Source organism: Phyllobates terribilis, unplaced genomic scaffold (genome assembly GCF_046119375.1).
Source record: "Phyllobates terribilis strain yellow unplaced genomic scaffold, ASM4611937v1 Scaffold_1__5_contigs__length_1240528914, whole genome shotgun sequence".
NCBI lineage: Eukaryota > Metazoa > Chordata > Amphibia > Anura > Dendrobatidae > Phyllobates > Phyllobates terribilis.
The window spans coordinates 566,723,897-566,745,885 of NW_027362761.1; the positions used below are offsets into that span (position 1 = coordinate 566,723,897).

Below are 21,989 nucleotides of genomic sequence, written 5' to 3' on the forward strand. Positions count from 1 at the left end.
GAAAAGCTGAAGTTGGAAAGAGGATTGCTTTTACAAATTGATAATGAATGATCCTAAACACACGTCAAAATCCACAATAGACGACCTCAAAAGGAGCAAGTTGAGGGTTTTACAATGACCCTCACAGTCCCCTGATCTGAACGTCATTGAAAATCTGTGGCTAGAACTAAAAATAGCAGTGCATGCAAGATGCCCCAGGAATCTCACAGAACTGGAAGAATTTTACAAGGAAGAATGGATGAAAATCCCTCAAACAAGAACTGAAAGACTCTTGTCTGGCTGCAAAAAGCGTTTACAAACTGTGATACTTGCAAAGGGGGTGCTACTAGGTACTAACCGTGCAGGATGCCCAAACTTTTGCATCGGCCCATTTGCCTTTTTGTAATTTTTAAAATGTAAAAGATGAAAATATGTACAGTATATATATATTTTTCCCAAAATACAAAGGAAATGTGTCATCTTTAACTTTAGGCCATTTAGAGATCATTTCATCTTCACCTTGCTTACCTGTACACAGTAACAGTAATTTTGACCAGGGGTGCCCAAACTTTTACGTATGTGTTTGACCCTCGTAAAACACGGATAGAACACATACATAAAAACCGGATGTCTGAATGAGGCCTAATTCTCTCAGTGCAATATTTGCCAAATTCATCAACAAGGTGCTGGACATTAATCTGGCATGGGATAAAATAATGACTAGAATGCAGAATTCTGCTTTACCATAGAGCAAAGCATTGAGGGAGCTCAAGACAATCTCAGCTAAAGAGCAAAAAAATATATATATAAGCTTCCTTCAACAAATATTGTGCAATAAGAAAACACCTGCTAAAAGGTCAACTATTTCATTTAATTTAATATGTAATCTGTGGGAAGAAAGTGATACAGCAGGATGAGCTGAGCAGAATAATATGTCGCTTTGAGCAAAAAGATTCAGTGCAACTTGTACTTTGTTCATTGAAATCCCTGCTCTTCCTGTTCTTAAGAGTAGTGTTGAGCCACCCCCATAGTGTTCGGGTTCGGTTCGGTTCGTCGAACACCGGGATGTTCGAGGAACTGTTCGTCGAACTGTTCGTCGAACACCTTAGAACACCGTCGAACACCGTTAAAACCAATGGCAGGCAAACAAAAACACATAGAAACACATAGAAAACACCTGCAAAGGTGTCCAAAAGCTGACAAACTGCTCAGAAGACACTCTCTTTAAAAAAGCCGGCCGGCAAATTCAGCAGCGGCATACACCGGTACCCGACAATTTAGACAAGAAGGAATAGAGCATCACACATAGATTAGATAGATAGAAACATGTCAGTCACATATATAATAAGTACAGTGACAGTGTTGGTTACTGCACTTGTCATTTAGTGTAAAGGATTTAGTAAAAAAAATATTAGTGTTTTCATGCACCGTCTCTTTAAAAAAGCCGGCCGGCAATTCAGCAGCGGTACCCGACAATTTATAACAGAAAGAATAGAGCTTCACACATAGATTAGATAGATAGAAACATGTCAGTCACATTTATAATAAGTACAGCGACAGTGTTGGTTACTGCACTTGTCATTTAGTGTAAAGGATTTAGTAAAAAAAATAATAGTGTTTTCATGCACCGTCTCTTTAAAAAAGCCGGCCGGCAATTCAGCATCTGTACCCGACAATTTATAACAGAAAGATAGAGCATCACACATAGATTAGATAGATAGAAACATGTCAGTCAGATATATATGAAGTACAGTGACAGTGTTGGTTACTGTACTTGTCATTTAGTGTTAAAGTATTTATTAAAATAAAAATTGGCGTGGGGTTCCCCGTAATTTTAGGCTCTAGCGGAGGTTAAGCAGACGGCTGGGGCAGATGTTTGAAGCCTGGGAAGGGGGTAATACCCACGGAGCTTCCCAGACTACTAATATCAGCCCCCAGCTGAATACTTAGCCTTTACTAGCTATTAAAATGGGGGACCCCCCCCAAAAAAATGATGTGGGGTCCCCCCTATGTTAATAGCTAGCAAAGGCTAGGCAGACAGCTGGGGGCTGATATTAATAGCCCAGGAAGGGTGCCATGAATATTGGCCCCCTCCCAGGCTAGAAACACCAGCCGTCAGCCGCCCCAGAAATGGCGCATCCATAGGATGCGCCAATTCTGGCACTTAGCCTCGCTCTTCCCACTGCCCTGTAGCGGTGGCAGTGGGGTAATAGGGTTGGGGTTGATGTCAGCTTATAACGCCTGCTGACATCAAGCCCAGGTTAGTAATGGAGAGGCGTCTATAAGACACCCCCATTACTAACCCCATAGTAAAAGTTAAAAAAAACACAAACACCCAGAATAAAGTCCTTTAATTGAAATAAACACACAATTCTTTATTGTTCTAAATTAAACCATACTTACCATCACGCCCATTCCAGCTGTGTTGTGTTTTTTTTAAATACTTTACTAGAAATTCATGGCGGTCATGTCTAATACTGGCGTGACCCCATGAATTTTGGGCTTAGGGCCAGCTGATAATACCAAGCTGTCCCTAACCCCTTTATTACCCAGTGAGCCACCGCACCAGGGCCCTGGATGAGTTGGGTACAGCGCCAGAAGATGGCGCTTCTATGAACGCGCCATTTTCCGGGGTGGCTGCGGACTGCAATTTGCAGTGGGGGGGGGGGGGGCCAGAAAGCTTTCATGAAATAATTTAAAAAAAATTGACGTGGGGCTTCGCACTATATTTGTGTCCAGTCAGGTGCAGCAGGCAGGAACGGGCTGCCCCCAACCACCAGCTGCCTATTTGTACCTGGCCGGACACAACAATATAGGGAAGCCCTTTTTTTCTTAATTATTTCATGAAATAATTTAAAGAAAATTGACGTGGGGCTTCGCCCTGTTTTTGAGTCCAGCCAGGTACAACTAGGCAGCTGGGGGCTGGAATCTGCAGCGCAGGGAGGCCCAAGCTTTCTGGGCCACCCCCGCTGCAAATTGCAGTCCGCAGCCACCCCGGAAAATGGCGCGTTCATAGAAGCGCCATCTTCTGGCGCTGTACCCAACTCATCCAGGGCCCTGATGCGTTGGCTCACTGGGTAATAAAGGGGTTAGGGCCAGCTTGGCATTATCAGCTGGCCCTAAGCCCGAAATTCATGGGGTCACGCCAATATTAGACATGACCACCATGAATTTCTAGTAAAGTATTTAAAAAAAACACAACACCCAGAAAAAAGTCCTTTAATTGAAATAAACACACAATTCTTTATTGTTCTAAATTAAACCATACTTACCGTCACGCCCATTCCAGCTGAAGCCAACGATCTCCTGAAATAAAAGAAAAATAATAAAGCAACATCATCCTTACCTTTCCATGGTTCCCAGGACGGCTCCAGCTCTGCTACATCGAGATGACAGGCTGGACCGCAGCAGAACGCTGCCATCCAGCCTGTCATCCCGCAGACACTGAGAAGCGCAGGCATGCTTGCGCTCCACAGTGTCTCTCTGTGAGGGCATCCAGATGAGCCGAGTTAATGTCCAATGAACTCGGCTCACCTCATGCACGTCACTGACAGTGTGGGAAAATTCTCCTGCACTCAGCGCTTCAGCGTGGGAGAATTCTCACGCTGAAGCGCTGAGTGCAGGAGAATTTTCCCACGCTGTCAGTGACATGCATGAGGTGAGCTGAGTTCATTGGACATGAGCTCACCTTATGCACGTCACTGACAGCGTGGGAGAATTCTCCTGCACTCAGCGCTTCAGCGTGAGAATTTTCCCACGCTGTCAGTGACGTGCATGAGGTGAGCCGAGTTCATTGGACATGACCTCGGCTCATCTGGATGCCGTCACAGAGAGACGCTGAGGAGCGCAAGCATGCCTGCGCTTCTCAGTGTCCGCGGGATGACAGGCTGGATGGCAGCGTTCTGCTGCGGTCCAGCCTGTCATCTCGATGTAGCAGAGCTGAAGCTGTCGTGGGAACCATGGAAAGGTAAGGATGATGTTGCTTTATTATTTTTCTTTTATTGCAGGGGATCGTTGGCTTCAGCTGGAATGGGCGTGACGGTAAGTATGGTTTAATTTAGAACAATAAAGAATTGTGTCTTTATTTCAATTAAAGGACTTTATTCTGGGTGTTTGTGTTTTTTTTTAACTTTGACTATGGGGTTAGTAATGGGGGTGTCTTATAGATACCTCTCCATTACTAACCTGGGCTTGATGTCAGCTGGCATTATAAGCTGACATCAACCCCAGCCCTATTACCCCACTGCCACCGCTACAGGGCAGTGGGAAGAGCGAGGCTAAGTGCCAGAATTGGCGCATCCTATGGATGTGCCATTTCTGGGGCGGCTGACGGCTGGTGTTTCTAGCCTGGGAGGGGGCCAATATTCATGGCACCCTTCCTGGGCTATTAATATCAGCCCCCAGCTGTCTGCCTAGCCTTTGCTAGCTATTAAAATAGGGGGGACCCCACGTCAATTTTTTGGGGGGCCCCCATTTTAATAGCTAGTAAAGGCTAGGCATTCAGCTGGGGGCTGATATTAGTAGCCTGGGAAGCTCCATGGGTATTACCCCCTTCCCAGGCTTCAAACATCTGCCCCAGCCATCTGCTTAACCTCCGCTAGAGCCTAAAATTAAGGGGAACCCCACGCTAATTTTTTTTTAAATAAATCCTTTATTTTAACACTAAATGACAAGTACAGTAATCAACACTGTCACTGTACTTCATATATATGTGACTGACATGTTTCTATCTATCTAATTTATGTGTGATTCTCTATTCCTTCTATTCTAAATTGTCGGGTACCGCTGCTGAATTGCCGGCCGGCTTTTTTAAAGAGACGGTGCATGAAAACACTAATATTTTTTTTTATAAATCCTTTACACTAAATGACAAGTACAGTAATCAACACTGTCACTGTACTTCTTATATATGTGACTGACATGTTTCTATCTATCTAATCTATGTGTGAAGCTCTATTCTTTCGGTTCTAAATTGTCGGGTACCGGTGTATGCCGCTGCTGAATTGCCGGCTTTTCATGTTTCACTGTGAGCACAGTTCCCATCGATTTGGGCAATCACTCTAATGCCACAACCACCATGGCTGTGGCATTACAGTGAGTGGCAGACAATCCCTGCATGATTGGTGCTCTAAATAGCGCCAGACATGCAGGACACGCTTTTGGTGCACGAACAGTTATCGAACATAACCTCGAACAGCCGAATTTTCTGCAAATCGTTCGGGTTCGTCGAACAACTCGAACACCGCCCAAAACAGCTCGAATTTGAGATTGGCGAACAGTTCTAGTCGAACACCGCTCATCTCTACTTAAGAGTCCAGTGAGTGGCTCTAATAAATGATTGACAAACTTCCGTATAGGACGCCCACTGGGCTCCCAACCGTAGTAAAAGCAAGCATTTATAGGGAATCTTTCAGTAGGATCAGCCCTCCTAAGTCGTGTATATGGACATGCAGGTCATGGAAAGTTGTATAGACCTTGGTATCTGTGATCTGATGTCCGGGAAATCCACATTTGTATTAATATGTAAATGAGCTGTTAAGATCTATGGGCCAGACAAGAATCTGCCTCCAGAGCTTATTTTAAATGAAGGGAGGCGTTACCAGTGTGAGACATATAATGACTTAAAATCTGTTCTCCTGATCTACATGTCTCACACTGGTAATAAGCTGTGGAGGCAGATTCTCAGGGAGATCTATGTCTGGCACATAGATCTTAACAGCTCATTTACATATTAATAAAAATGTGTATTTATCTGAAATTAGACATCGGATCACAGATATCAAGTTCTTATTTAATTCAGCTTCCTATGACCGACATGCCCATACAGACGGCTTAGGAGGGTTGAGCCTACTGACAAATTCCCTCTTGAGCAGTTCAGAGCAACGCATTCTCCTTAGTTTCCTTACTTTCTGGTTTCTGGCAGGGTGGGCTCTCCTCTTTGAGTGACAGCTTTGATGAATAGTAATATTGTAGTATTAGTGGAACTATAAATCTCAGCACAGGTTTTGCTGTAAGACATTCAGCTTTCAGTGGTTTGGTATGAAATGTAGACTTATCACTATATTTACACAACTGTGTAAAGATGATTGGCTGGTGATTTATAACTGCATCTCTTCAGAAGATGAAAGGGAGGGTGAGGGGTGTGAGTAGCAAACTGCTGTAGAGAAATCAATGGAAACAAGGTATCCAGCTCCAAGAAAATTTAAAAATGAATGCTTTATTAATTTGTAGACTTTGTAGCATTCGAAACACGTCGCTGGATGCCTTCGTTACGTGGACTAATTTGCACTTGTATCTACTTTGTTTTTCATTCCTGGATGAATTTTTAATGAATTTTTCTAAAAATTAATAAAGCTTTCATTTTTTAATTTTCTTGGCGCTGGATATCTTGTTTCCGTACTTCTACTCAGTGTCTGGTCAGGACTAGTGATGGGCGAGCACTAAAATGCTCGGGTGCTCGATGCTCGGGTGGAGCACATTAGAATACTCGGGTGCTCGATCCAAGCAATGAGCCCAATGTAAGTCTACGGGAAACTCGAGCATTTTTCAGGTGGCCCCCCCGGCGGTCTTAGAGGCCTAAAAATTGCCCAAATCGATGGAAACAGTGTTAAAATTACATGGGAACAGCATGGGGAAGACCCCTGTAAGCATTTCTGGCTCCCAGGTCACTGCTATCATTAACGTTGTAAGAGGCATTACGCCACTTTTACGGACTCACAATAAAACATACAAAAACTAAACCAAAGTGGATTTTCCTGGGAAACATGTTAAGGAACATGCTTTCCAGGGTAATGACGTGTATATAAGGCAAAATAAATAACCAAAAACAAAATTAGTCCTACACACCTTGGGCTATGTTCACACGTAGTGTTTTTGATGTGACGCGCCCCCTGGGCCGTGGGGTACTCGGTAGCCGGTCCTGTATCGGGCTAGTCACGGTGGCAGTGACCCGGTCCGTGACCCAGGGTGGTCAATTAAAGGGTAAAATAAAAGGGGAATAACGTTTTTAGAGATAATGTTCGTGACGCCACCTGTGGTATGCGACTATATGGGGCTGCCGCTGCGGTGCAGATCCACTGGAGCCGATGGTGACACAGCAGAGTTGGTTCTGCTCTCCACAGGCAGAGCTAAGCTCCAGGGCAGTGTAGATGATGATTTTATGAGATAGATGTTGCTGGTGCTGTGTAGTGCAGGGCTGGTGGTGCAGTAATGAGTCAAGGACACAGTGGGGTGCAGTCTTCAGGCTTTACTCATAGTTCAAGGCAGTTCCGGGTCACAGCTGCAGCTGGTGAGACCGCCCACATCATCCTGTGTCCACCGGGGTAGGGATACAGCAATCTCTCAGGTACCCCGGTTCAATGCAAGGGCTGCCAAAAATTGGGATGCACTCCAATGCCCCTTGGAAGAGACGTAGAGGGCCTCATGAAAAAATGTTCCCATTATTAGGAAGTGAGTCTCCCATAGTGTTGGCCTATGCAGTGAATGCAAGGGCTGCCAAAAATTGGGAGGCACTCCAATGCCCCTTGGAAGAGACGTGGAGGTTAGAGGGCCTCCTGAAATCAATATTCCTATTATTAGGAAGTGGGTCTCCCATAGTGTTGGCCTATGCAGTGAATGCAAGGGCTGAAAAAAAAATTGGGAGGCACTCCAATGCCCCTTGGAAGAGACGTAGAGGGCCTCATGAAAAAATATTCCCATTATTAGGAAGTGGGTCTCCCATAGTGTTGGCCTATGCAGTGAATGCAAGGGCTGCCAAAAATTGGAATGCACTCCAATGCCCCTTGGAAGAGACATAGAGGGCCTCATGAAAATTTTTTCCAATTATTAGGAAGTGGGTCTCCCATAGTGTTGGCCTATGCAGTAAATGCAAGGGCGGCCAAAAATTGGGAGGCACTCCAATGCACCTTGGAAAAGATGTGGAGGAGGGCCTCATAAAAAAATGTTCCCATTAGAAAGGAGTGGGTCTCCTATATTTGTAAAGCCCATGCACTAAGCGTATGGGCTGACAAACATTTACCCCTGGTGGGTATACATGAACATACCGTATAAAAAAATTTTTTTACGGGCATCATAAACACCCTTTAAAAAAATTATGTGGGTGTTGCATCACGGACCACGGTCCCCCTGGTGATATGGTGGTGGAGGATGAGGATGAGGAGAAGGAGGAGAACAAGAGCAAATAGCCAAAATCAGGAAGCGTTTACCCATGTGTGGGTGTGAAAAGGTGCGTGGGAATACACCTCCCAAAAAAAGACACAGGATTTGAGTTTATGTTACACTGCTATCATTTGGTGGTGTTGAGAAGTTTGGCCCAATCCAGCCCTTGTTCATTTTTATAAGAGTCAGCCTGTCAGCATTTTCAGTTGACAGGCGGATGCGCTTATCAGTTATAATTCCACCAGGGGCACTAAAAACCCGCTCTGATAAAACGCTGGCGGCAGGGCAGGCCTGGACCTCCAAGGCGTAGAGAGGCAGTTCATTCCACGTATCCAGCTTGGATAACCAATAATTATAAGGCACAGAGGAATCAAGGAGGACGTTGGTACGATCGGCAAGGTACTCCCTCAGCATCTTCCCAAACTTTGCACTCCTTGAGAGAGTACCCCGCGCCTCAGAACCTGTGTGATGGGAGAGGCTGAGAAAACTCAACCAGAACTTTGACAGTGTTCCCCTGCCTCTGCTGGATTGGAGTTGTGTCTCTCTCACCTGTACTCCTTGGTTGTCCAATGAACTGTGACCTCTGCCGCCAGCATTTTCAGATGGGAATTTTTTTAATAGTTCCGCAACAAGGGCCTTCTGGTACTGCCCCATTTTTGTAGATCTGTCCCCCCAGGAATAAGAGATATAAAGTTCTCCTTGTACCGTGGGTCTAGAAGTGTCACCAATCAGTAATGACTGTCACCCAAAATTTGGAGAACGCAAGGGTCACGGGAAAGGCAGCGTAACAAACTCAACCATGCGTGCCAGACTGCTAACAGGCAAGACTTCTTTGTCCTCACCAAGAGGATGACTGACCATGCTCTCTTCCTCCTCCTCCTCCCCCCTGTCCATCCACGCTGAACAGACTGTATGACAGTTCTTCCTCCTCCTCCTCTTCCTCATTGTCACCCAATCCACATTGGGATGAGATGAGGCTGGGCTGTGTGTAATCACCCTGTTTGGTTCCTTGCTCCATCTCATCATGCTCCGCCTGCAATGCATCCTCTTTGATTGTGAGCAGAGAGCGTTTCAGAAGACAGAGAAGCGTGATGGTGACACTAATTATGGTGTCATTGCCGCTCACCATCTTGGTGGAGTCTTCAAAGTTTTGGAGGATAGTACAGATGTCTGACATCCATGTCCACTCCTGAGGTCTTATGTGTGGAGTCTGAACTGAATACCGACGTCCTTGTTGATGCTGGTAGTCAACAACTGCCCTCTTCTGCTCACAATCCTTCCCAACATCTGCAGTGTAGAGTTCCAATGCGTGGGGACATCACACACCAGTAAGTGTGCCAGAAGCTGCAAACGCTGCTGAAACACGGCAAGGGCGGCGGAAGCTGTAGGTGACTTTCTAAAATGGGCACACAGGCGGCGTACTTTGACAAGCAGATCTGGCAGCTCCGGGTAGGTTTTGAGAAACTGCTGAACCAAAAGTTTAAGCACATGGGCCAGGCATGGTACATGTGTGAGCTCACCTCGCCTAAGAGCTGCCATCAGGTTGCGGCCATTGTCACACACGACCATGCCTGGCTGTAGGTTCAGCGGTGTGAGCCACAGATCTTCCTGCTCTTTCAGAGCTATCCACAGCTATTCAGCATTGTACGGTTTGTCACCTAAGCATATTAGCCTCAGCAAAACCTGCTGCCGCTTGGCTGAGGCAGTGCTTCCAGCTTGTGACTGATGTGGTCATTTTGGAGATGGAGGCTGAAGAGCAGGATGAGGCTGAAGAGGATGAAGTGTAGGAGCTGTAGACTGTGGGGACAACCCTGATTGACCTAGGGTCCGCAATCTTCGGCATCGGGAGGATGTGTTCCGTCCCAAGGTCTGACTGGGTCCCGGCTTCCACTATGTTAACCCAGTGTGCCGTCAGCGAGATGTACCATCCCTGCCCACAAGCACTTGTCCACGTGTTCGTGGTTAGGTGGACTCTCCCTGTAACTGCATTGTTGAGGGCACGGCTAATGTGGGTCACGTGCTTGTGTAATGCAGGGATGGCACACCGGGAGAAATAGTGGCGGCTGGGAACCGAGTACCAAGGGACGGCCGCCGCCATCTGGTTGCGGAAAGCTTCCATCTCCACCAGCCTAAAAGGCAACATTTCAAGCGCAAGCAGTCACGAAATGTGTGAATTTAGTAGTGTGGCCTGTGGGGCATTGGCTGTGTATTTGCTCTTGCGTTCCAAGGACTGGGGTATGGACAACTGAACGCTGAGCTGGGACAAGGACGTGCTTGCTGATGGTGCTAGTTGAGAATGTGCAATGACAGGTGCAGGGCAGGAGGCATATTTGCATGCACTATGGACTGGGGATTGGCTTGCATGCACAACAGCGGAAGAAGCAGTGGTGTCACCCGCAGACACTGTTCCTGGACCCTGGGGTACGGCCCACAAAGTCGGATGCTTTGCTGCCATGTGCCTGATCATGCTAGTGGTGGTCAGGCTGGTAGTTTTGCTACCCCTGCTGATGCTGGCCTGGCAGGTGGTGCAAATTACCTTTTTGGGGTTATCGGCAGAGTCTTTAAAAAACAACCAGACTCGGGAAGACCTAACAGTTGTACAGTTGTTACGGGGAACGGTTGCCCGTCTTCTGTCTGAGGCCACCACACTGCTTCTTCCTGCCTGTTGGGGTGCTTTGCCTCCCCTGTGTGCTGCTGTCCTCGCTCTGCATGTCCTCCGGCCAGGTTGGGTCAATTACTATATCATCCACCACCTCGTCTTCCACTTCCGCACCCTGGTCCTCTTCCTGACTTTCTAGCAATTGTGTCTCATCATCGTCCACCACTTGTGACACTTTCCCACCGTCACCTTCATATGACCGTGGCTGCTGAAATATTTGGGATCGCTACATGCGATCTCCTCTTGCCCCGCTTCAAGTGGACCGGGCAAGAGGCCCGAATCTATAAATGGAAAAGTGAACAGCTCTTCAGAGTGTCCAAGCGTGGGATCAGTTGTCTCTGGACACTCGGTATGATGGGAGGAAGGAGGTTCAGGGTGAGGAATATGCGGTCCAGACTCACGGCTACTGAGACTTGTCCGTGTGGAAGACAGGGTGGTGGTGGTGATTGGAAACATTATCTGCTATCCAACCAATAACATTTTGACACTGCTCTGTGTTCAATAGTGGTGTTCTGCGGTCCCCTATTAATTGAGACAGGAAGGTCGAGCGAGAAGATGTAGGTGTTTGTTGTGGCACAATTTCAGCTTGCCCACGGCCTCGGCCTCTGCATGCAGCATCACCATCACCATCACGTTCAGTTCCCCGTCCCTTGACACGTGCCTTGCCCAAATGGAGGACAATATCTTCCACGCTCACTACAAATGACTGAATTTGGAGTGAACTTATATGTGATCCGTGTGACGGACAAACCACAGTTTTAAATACCTGTCCTGTAGGTTACTATTTTTAACAGCAAACTGGTGTCAATAGCTTCACTGACACACTGAAGCACAATTTCAATGGGGGCCAGAAATGGCAATATTTTCGGTGCAATTATATGTGATCTATGTGACGGACAAACCACAGTTTTAAATAGATGGATTTTTAGTGCTATAATATGGAATGGACCTGCCTGTATTCTGCAGTGCCAACAAGCAAATGGAGCAGAAAAACGATGTTCTGTGGATTGCTTTTTAAGCAAATAATCAGGATTAACATAAAAAAATATATATTTCTGGCCCCTGATACCTGGGGCTATTTCTACAAATATCTGTAAAAGCAGCAGACAGAACTGGAGCTCTTTTATTATAAAAGTACAAAAACACATATACAAAACACAAAAACCAAACCACAGATACAATTATACAACAAACAAACAACTAACAACCAACAAAACCCCAGCAAGACATAACCTAAAATCTGAAATTATATAGAGTCCAACAAAGAAATATATGACGAAGCAGACAGAACTGGAATGGACCCTCTTGCTATGTGCACTGCAGTCTGCTATATACATTGCCTGCCTGCCTGATATCTGTGCAGCTGGATTAGTCCTCAGAAGGACTGTTAGTTGAAATGGATATGTGTCTTTATAGTCTGGTACACCTACACTAACTAGAGACAAGCAAATCTCTCCCTAGCTCAGCAGCACCTCTCCCTACACTCTCTGATCCGGAGTGACTGTGACGAGCATGGCGGCGCCTGGTCTGATATAGACCTGATGACGCTGTGCGGCGAGCCAATCACGGTAATGCCACAACCAACATGGCTGCGGCATTACAGTGAGTGGCAAGCAATCCCTACATGTTCATTGGCTCTCTAAAGAGCGCCAAACATGCAGGGAGGGGGCCCGAGCTCCCGCCGAGAAACCCCGGAAATACTCGGCGATCGTCGAGCATCTTGAGGAGTGAGATGCTCGGGCGAGTACCGAGCAGTAGCGAGCATGCTCGCTCATCACTAGTCAGGACGATTCTCTTGCTTCATTACTGGATCGCTCAGATGAGCTGGCAAATTCTCCTCTTCTTTTTTCAGAAAAATCAATGGGCTGGAGAGAGCTGGGATGTTAAGAGTTAACCCCTTTGCTAGAATATAACTAGTCCAAACTCTAGGTCAAGGTCTGTAGGACGGGCTCCATGGAAACCAGCTGTACACTATAAAAAAATAAAAGCTCTCATTGCAAGAGAATGACGGCAGATAAAAAAAGCAAGTCAGTTGAAAAACTTGCTTATTTCGTGCCGTCTAACTACAGTAATTAAAGCAATTTCAAAACTTGAGAATTCCCCTTTATGTGAACGAATGCAAGATACATCAAATATTTTCCTGCAAAAAGTATTTATTAATCTGCTCAGCTCCTTCAGCTCCTCAATATGCAGAACACAGATATGACTGCAAGTAGAATGTGAAAGGTTTCTTTTAAATCCTTTGTTGATGGTTGGTTGATGGTGGTTTTCAGAGCTTTTGTCCCAGTGGTCACGTGCAGCCCGGATTTCTGGCATCACCACCACTCACTAACATCACTAGCTTTGACATCTCTGGCAGGGACGGAGGTTTTAATGGGATTTCAGGGATCCCAGGCACACAAAATGAATGGTAATCAGGTCACTATAGGACAGAATAACAAGTGATGACTAATTGGCGTTGGGTAATTTTACTACAGCGACCCATGGCAGGATGCCCGACTGCGGTGTGATCTTCCTAATCAACCAGGATGTATGAGGAATGCCAGTTGCCTCATGCTGTAGACCAAATGGAAAAATATGGCCACCCTATGACCACTGTCTGCTATTGTGTGCAGATATTTAGTTACAGACTGAACACAGATTTGTCTAAAGGTGCATTTACACTGTGCTATTAATGAGAATGAGTGCAGGAACATGGTAGGAACGTTAATTTCTCCATAATTGTGTCTAAACGGCTGCCAATCATGAGCAAAAAGCTCCTTTTTCAGGTGAAATTATTTTTAAGCTTGCTTAAAAATAATCGTCCTCGGCAGCACATTATCCAGTGCTGCCGAGAACAATGACAGTCTAAATGCATAGAATGATCTATCACTTATGATAGATTACTGATTCTGAACAATTATATAGTAACCCACAGGTAACAGTGAAAGGGCATAGGATGACAGTAAGCGGAAATCTTAAAAACCATTATGAATTGATATATAACGTATCAAGTCTATTTAATAGGCTGAATAAACTTTATACGATATAGGCAAAATAGCCTTTAAAGAGAATCCGTCACCAGACCAAAAGAGGGCAGTTTCTGCTTTTATTTTATTCCTGCTGTTATCCTGAGTATTCCGCTTTTTTTCTTTTTTTTTTACATTTGCAATATGGTTCCACTGATATGGGTTATTTTATTTAGTACTACTTTTTATGGTTTATACCAAAAGGGCGGCGCTCACAGGGTAATAAGGTGGAGCAGCCTAAAGACACCCCTCCGAGACCATAAAAATGTGAATGAAACAAAAAGTCCATAATATGGTGGATTTAAAAAAAAAAAAAAAAGACTGGGATACTCAGGAGAGCAACAAAAATAAATACCGGTCCAAAGAATGGTCCTCTTTAAGTCCTCTCAGGTATGAAGGCAATCTCTACACCCCTTATAGCTACACCATTCACCACCTGTACCTTATAGGGGCCATTGTAAACAGTGGAAGATACATCATAATTTGGACTCACAACTAACTATATTACATAAAAATGTAATGTTCTTCAGTTTCCACACATGACATCATGGCCCCATCTGCCACTGGCAAGAGGTAGAAAAAAAAAACTATTGGAGATATGTATTGTGCTTCTGTACTGATAATGCTGCAGCCAAAAGTATGTCTGCTGTTGGGAAAGGGTTTACTCAGCAACACTTGCTCAGATGAGTAATTCTGTAGCAGAAGATATTACACATCCCATAAGCACAGACGCTACCCCAGCCACCCACAGTAGACAGATTAGAGACAATCTCAAGGACAGTATATCGTAATCTGACTATGAATGTTCAGTTTGAGTCACCCTGTTCTGTCAAATTGTTAAATTTAAATACTATAATACTGCCCCCTATGTTCAAAAATCTAAATACTATAATACTGCTCCCTAAGTACAAGATTATAACTACTATAATACTGCCCCATATGTACAAGAATATAACTACTATAACACTGATCCTATTTACAAGAATATAACTACTATAATACTGCCCCATATGTACAAGAATATAACTACTATAATACTGCTCCCTATGTACAAGAATATAACTACAATAATACTGCTCCTATATACAAGAATATAACTACTATAATACTACTCCCTATGTACAAGACTATGACTACTATAATACTGCCCCTATGTACAAGAATATAGCTACTATAATACTGCCCCTTATGTACAAGAATATAACTACTATAATACTGCTCCTATATACAAGAATATTACTACTATAATACTGCCCCTATGTACGAGAATATAACTACTATAATACTGCTCCTATATACAAGAATATAACTACTATAATACTGCTCCTATATACAAGAATATAACTACTATAATACTACTCCCTATGTACAAGAATATAACTACTATAATACTGCCCCTATGTACAAGAATATAACTTCTATAATACTGCTCTTATGTACAAGAATATAACTACTATAATACTGCTCCTATGTACAAGAATACAACACTTCTCCTATGTACAAGAATATAACTACTATAATACTGCTCCTATGTACAAGAATATAACTACTATAATACTGCTCCTATGTACAAGAATATAACTACTATAATACTGCTCCTATGTACAAGAATATAACTACTATAATACTGCTCCCTATGTACAAGAATATAACTACTATAATACTGCCCCCTATGTACAAGAATATAACTACTATAATACTGCCCCTATGTACAAGAATATAACTACTATAATACTGCTCCTATATAGAAGAATATAACTACTATAATACTTCTCCTATGTCCAAGAATATAACTACTATAATACTGCTCCCTATGTACAAGAATATAACTACTATAATACTGCCCCCTATGTACAAGAATATAAATACTATAATACTGCTCCCTAAGAACAAGAATATAACTAATATAATACTGCCCCCTATGTACAAGAATATAACTACTATAATACTGCTCCTATGTACAAGAATATAACTACTATAATATTGCCCCTATGTACAAGAATATAACTACTATAATACTGCCCCCTATGTATAAGAATATAAATACTATAATACTGCTCCCTAAGAACAAGAATATAACTAATATAATACTGCCCCCTATGTACAAGAATATAACTACTATAATACTGCTCCTATGTACAAGAATATAACTACTATAATACTGCCCCTATGTACAAGAATATAACTACTATAATACTGCCCCCTATGTATAAGAATATAACTACTATAATACTGCCCCTATGTATAAGAATATAACTACTATAATACTGCTCCTATGTACAAGAATATAACTACTATAATACTGCCCCCTATGTACAAGAATATAACTACTATAATACTGCTCCCTATGTACAAGAATATAACTACTATAATACTGCCCCCTATGTACAAGAATATAACTACTATAATACTGCCCCCTATATACAAGAATATTACTACTATAATACTGCCCCTATATACAAGGATATAACTACTATAATACTGCTCCTTTGTACAAGAATATACCTACTATAATACTACTCCCTATGTACAAGAATATAACTACTATAATACTGCCCCTATGTACAAGAATATAACTTCTATAATACTCCTCTTATGTATAAGAATATAACTACTATAATACTGCTCCTATGTACAAGAATACAACTACTATAATACTGAACTTCTCCTATGTACAAGAATATAACTACTATAATACTGCCCCTATGTACAAGAATATAACTACTATAATACTGCTCCTATGTACAAGAATATAACTACTATAATACTGCCCCTATGTACAAGAATATAACTACTATAATACTGCTCCCATGTACAAGAATATAACTACTATAATACTGCCCCCTATGTACAAGAATATAACTACTATAATACTGCCCCCTATGTACAAGAATATAACTACTATAATACTGCTCCCTATGTACAAGAATATAACTACTATAATACTGCCCCCTATGTACAAGAATATAACTACTATAATACTGCTCCTATGTACAACAATATAACTACTATAATACTGCTCCTATGTACAACAATATAACTACTATAATACTTCTCCTATGTACAAGAATATAACTACTATAACACTACTCCCTAAGTACAAGAATATAACTACTATAATACTACTCCCTATGTACAAGAATATAACTACTATAATACTACTCCCTATGTACAAGAATATAACTACTATAATACTGCTCCTATGTACAAGAATACAACTACTATAATACTTCTCCTATGTACAAGAATATAACTACTATAACACTACTCCCTAAGTACAAGAATATAACTACTATAATACTACTCCCTATGTACAAGAATATAACTACTATAATACTGCCCCCTATGTACAAGAATATAACTACTATGATACTGCCCCTATGTACAAGAATATAACTACTATGATACTGCCCCTATGTACAAGAATATAACTACTATAATACTGCTCCTATATACAAGAATATAACTACTATAATACTTCTCCTATGTACAAGAATATAACTACTATAATACTGCTCCCTATGTACAAGAATATAACTACTATAATACTGCCCCCTATGTACAAGAATATAACTACTATAATACTGCTCCTATGTACAAGAATATAACTACTATAATACTGCTCCTATGTGCAAGAATACAACTACTATAATACTTCTCCTATGTACAAGAATATAACTACTATAATACTACTCCCTATGTACAAGAATATAACTACTATAATACTACTCCCTATGTACAAGAATAGAACTACTATAATACTGCTCCCTATGTACAAGAATAGAACTACTATAATACTACTCCCTATGTACAAGAATATAACTACTATAATACTGCTCCTATGTACAAGAATATAACTACTATAATACTGCTCCTATTTACAAGAATATAACTACTATAATACTGCTCCTATGTACAAGAATATAACTACTATAATACTGCTCCCTATGTACAAGAATATAACTACTATAATACTGCTCCCTAGGAACAAGAATATAACTAATATAATACTGCCCCCTATGTACAAGAATATAACTACTATAATACTGCTCCTATGTACAAGAATATAACTACTATAATACTGCTCCCTATGTATAAGAATATAACTACTATAATACTGCCCCTATGTACAAGAATATAACTACTATAATACTGCTCCTATATACAAGAATATAACTACTATAATACTACTCCCTATGTACAAGAATATAACTACTATAATACTGCTCCCTATGTATAAGAATATAACTACTATAATACTGCCCCTATGTACAAGAATATAACTACTATAATACTGCTCCTATATACAAGAATATAACTACTATAATACTGCCCCTATGTACAAGAATATAACTACTATAATACTGCTCCTATTGTAAGGCAGCGCTAGACATCATAATGGGGTCTACTCGCTGCACCGGGTAAATTAAGCACACGTGCAATGTCCTTCCGGTATTTAAACAATGCTCAGCAGTTTATTACTTCATAAGCTACAGTTCACCGGGTCCAACTCCGTGGCACGCCGACACACATATCTATATAATGTTCACGAGCCAAGTGGCACACAGGCCCACTTGCTCCAGGTTACAGCCTACAGCAAGGTAATACATGAACATTGATATGGACATTGATAATTTAACAAAGTGTATTACCTTTGCCGGGTTTAGTTGCTGCAGTCCATTTAATCCGCCACCACTGTGGCTTTGTGGCTTCCCAGGTAGGGGTCTCCAGCCGTCGTTCCCTCAAAGGCCACTGACATCCACACAGGATCCAGGCTTTGCCTTTCAGGACTCCTCACCAAGCCTCTGCCTTCCAAGGCCACTAACATCCACACAGGATCCAGTCTCGACCTTTCAGGCTGCCAGGCTTCACTGTATCATGGTGTCCCACACACACGGGGAACAGGCCCCACGCCCAACATACCGAACACACCTGTCTCCCATCAAGCAGGGTTTATATATGCATCCCGTGCACACACACTCACTGACAGGACCTTGCTGATGTCACAGTCATGTGATCAGACAGACATTCTGTGCGCGCAGGACCTGTGCTATGTCACAGTCATGTGACCAGTCACCTGAGTGCATAGGTCCTGTGTGCTGTCCCAGTCATGTGTACCGACTTTACTGTGCATACAGGACCTGTATGATGTCACAGTCATGTGACCAGTCAGCTGAGGGAAAGGTATATGGTCAGCCAAAAACACACACTGGCCCATTTATAGTAATGCCAGCAAGCTGCTGCATTACACTATATACAAGAATATTACTACTATAATACTGCCCCTATGTACAAGCATATAACTACTATAATACTGCCCCTATGTACAAGAATATAACTACTATAATACTGCTCCTATATACAAGAATATAACTACTATAATACTACTCCCTATGTACAAAAATATGACTACTATAATACTGCCCCCTATGTACAAGAATATAACTACTATAATACTGCCCCTATGTACAAGAATATAACTACTATAATACTGCCCCTATGTACAAGAATATAACTACTATAATACTGCTCCTATGTACAAGAATATAACTGCTATAATACTGCTCCTATGTACAAGAATATAACTACTATAATACTGCTCCCATGTACAAGAATATAACTACCATAATACTGCCCCCTATGTACAAGAATATAACTACTATAATACTGCCCCTATGTACAAGAATATAACTACTATAATACTGCCCCTATGTACAAGAATATAACTACTATAATATTGCCCCTATGTACAAGAATATAACTACTATAATACTGCTCCTATATAGAAGAATATAACTACTATACTACTGCCCCTATGTACAAGAATATAACTACTATAATACTGCTCCCTATGTACAAGAATATAACTACTATAATACTGCCCCCTATGTACAAGAATATAACTACTATAATACTGCTCCCTGTCTACAAGAATATAACTACTATAATACTGCCCCCTATGTACAAGAATATAACTACTATAAAACTGCCCCTATGTACAAGAATATAACTACTATAATACTGCTCCCTATGTACAAGAATATAACTACTATAATACTGCCCCCTATGTACAAGAATATAACTACTATAATACTGCTCCTATGTACAAGAATATAATACTATGTGCGGATGTAAATTATGCAGCTGCTGACTTTGATAACTTATTCATTCTGCCTACAGCTCCCCAGTTGTTAAACGGCATCCAGGCTGAGCTGTTTCCTGATTGCTCTGGAAACTTGAAATTATTCTGTCATTTTGGGGATATTCACGCTGACTCCACCATTACATGGACCAAGGATTCCAAGTTACTGGCCCGGCTGCATAGAAGGTAAGGGTCACTCTCAGAGGTTTGAGATTGAATAATAGGATTTAGGATGTACCCCATAGTTTCATGTTGTTGAAAACAATCAGTGAATTCTTAGTTATGTCCCTCTCTCTCTGAGTGACTCCTAAAGGTTAGTCTTCCTAATAACGCAGTGATATCTTCCACAAATCCATACAGTCACTTAACTAATCCATACCTATCAACTTGGAAAGACAAGAAAGAAGCCCATCGATTAATATTCCCATACAATATGGTTCCCCTTTCATGGTCCAAAGTCCCCCACACAGTATTATACCCCACAGTGACCCCAAATACAGTATGTTGCCCCCAATGTGCCCTCTATACAGTTTGATGCCCCCATCATATATTCCCCCCACGCATATGATTTCTCCCACAAACCGTTGCACACAGTATGATGTCCCCACACACAGTATGATGGCCCCAAGTTAGCGTACATGGAGTATGATGCCTCCACACAGTATTATGCCTCCCACAGTACATTCCCCCACATAGTTTGATATCACCAGTGTGCACCACACAATATGATGACCCCCATATAAGCATCCCTCTTGCATGCTTCTCTGCTGGTCTCTGCTGCCAGTCACGTGACTCAGCTATGCCACAAGACTTGAAGGCTCACGGAGGTCCTTCAGTCCCTTCCCAGACTGACCGGTGGAGTAGGCATCTGACGGTTCCCTTCTTCACCATTATGTTCAACTGTATCTGTGTCGCCGACATCCTGGGACCGTGGGACAGCTCCCCAATTTCAGGACCGTTCCTCTGGCTCTGGGATGGTTGGAAAGTATAACTAAACCCTAAAAAAATTCTACAGATGCTGGGAGAAATCCACTATTAGATTTGCAAGATTAGCAATATTGGCATATTGGTTAGCACCGAAAAATACTAAAATCCCTTTATTCTGGTATCTGATAATGCAAAAAATTCTGACAATCCGGGACAGTGATCTAATGTGGAACTTTACAAGACCTATCCACTATCTCCTGTGACCACCGTTGTCCTCTGTAGACCTGGATATGGACAGGACAGTGTACGGGTACTGACAGCTGCATCTGAACATGAGCTTCATCTTCAGGGTGGGGGTAGCATTTCTGAGACCACCCTGTCATCTGCTATACATAGGTTTTAACCTGTGCATTCTACCTAGGCCTCAGTTAGAGTATGTCTGTATATGAAGCAGAGCTTTGGTGTACTGCTTATTATTTATTATTATTATAGCGTCATTTATTCCATGGCGCTTTACATGTGAAAAGGGGTATAATACAAGAACAGTTACAATAATCTTGAACACAATGTGACAGCGACTGGTACAAGAGGAGCGAGGACCCTGCCCGCGAGGGCTCACAATCTACAAGGGATGGGTACAGTAGGTGAGGGTAGAGGAGGTCATGCAGTAATGTGGTGGAGCGGTGGTTACTGCAGATTGTAGGCTTGTCGGAAGAGGTGGGTCTTCAGGTTCCTTTTGAAGGTTTCCACGGTAGGAGAGAGTCTGATACGTTGGGGTAGAGAGTTCCAGAGTAGGGGGGGAAGCACGGGAGAAATCTTGTATGCGATTGTGGGAGGAGGAGATAAGAGGGGAGTAGAGAAGGAGATCTTGTGAGGATCGGAGGTTGCGTGCGGGGATGTAACGGGAGACTAGGTCAGAGATATATGGAGGAGACAGGTTGTGAATGGCTTTGTATGTCATGGTTAGGGTTTTGAACTGGAGTCTCTGAGCAATGGGGAGCCAGTGAAGAGATTGACAGAGAGGAGAGGCCGGGGAATAGCTGGGGGACAGGTTGATTAGTCGAGCAGCAGAGTTTAGGATAGATTGGAGGGGTGCGAGAGTGTTAGAGGGGAGGCC

At 42.6% G+C, this 21,989-nt stretch overlaps 1 protein-coding gene across 1 annotated transcript in view; it reads left to right on the top strand.

Moving 5' to 3' along the window:
* ALPK2 (alpha kinase 2) overlaps positions 1-21,989 on the top strand; it is a 147,535-nt gene that overhangs the window by 44,934 nt on the left and 80,612 nt on the right. The window contains exon 3 of the mRNA XM_073680824.1: positions 19,984-20,131. Coding sequence (XP_073536925.1) covers positions 19,984-20,131 — 148 coding nt within the window. The remainder of the gene's footprint in view (positions 1-19,983; positions 20,132-21,989) is intronic.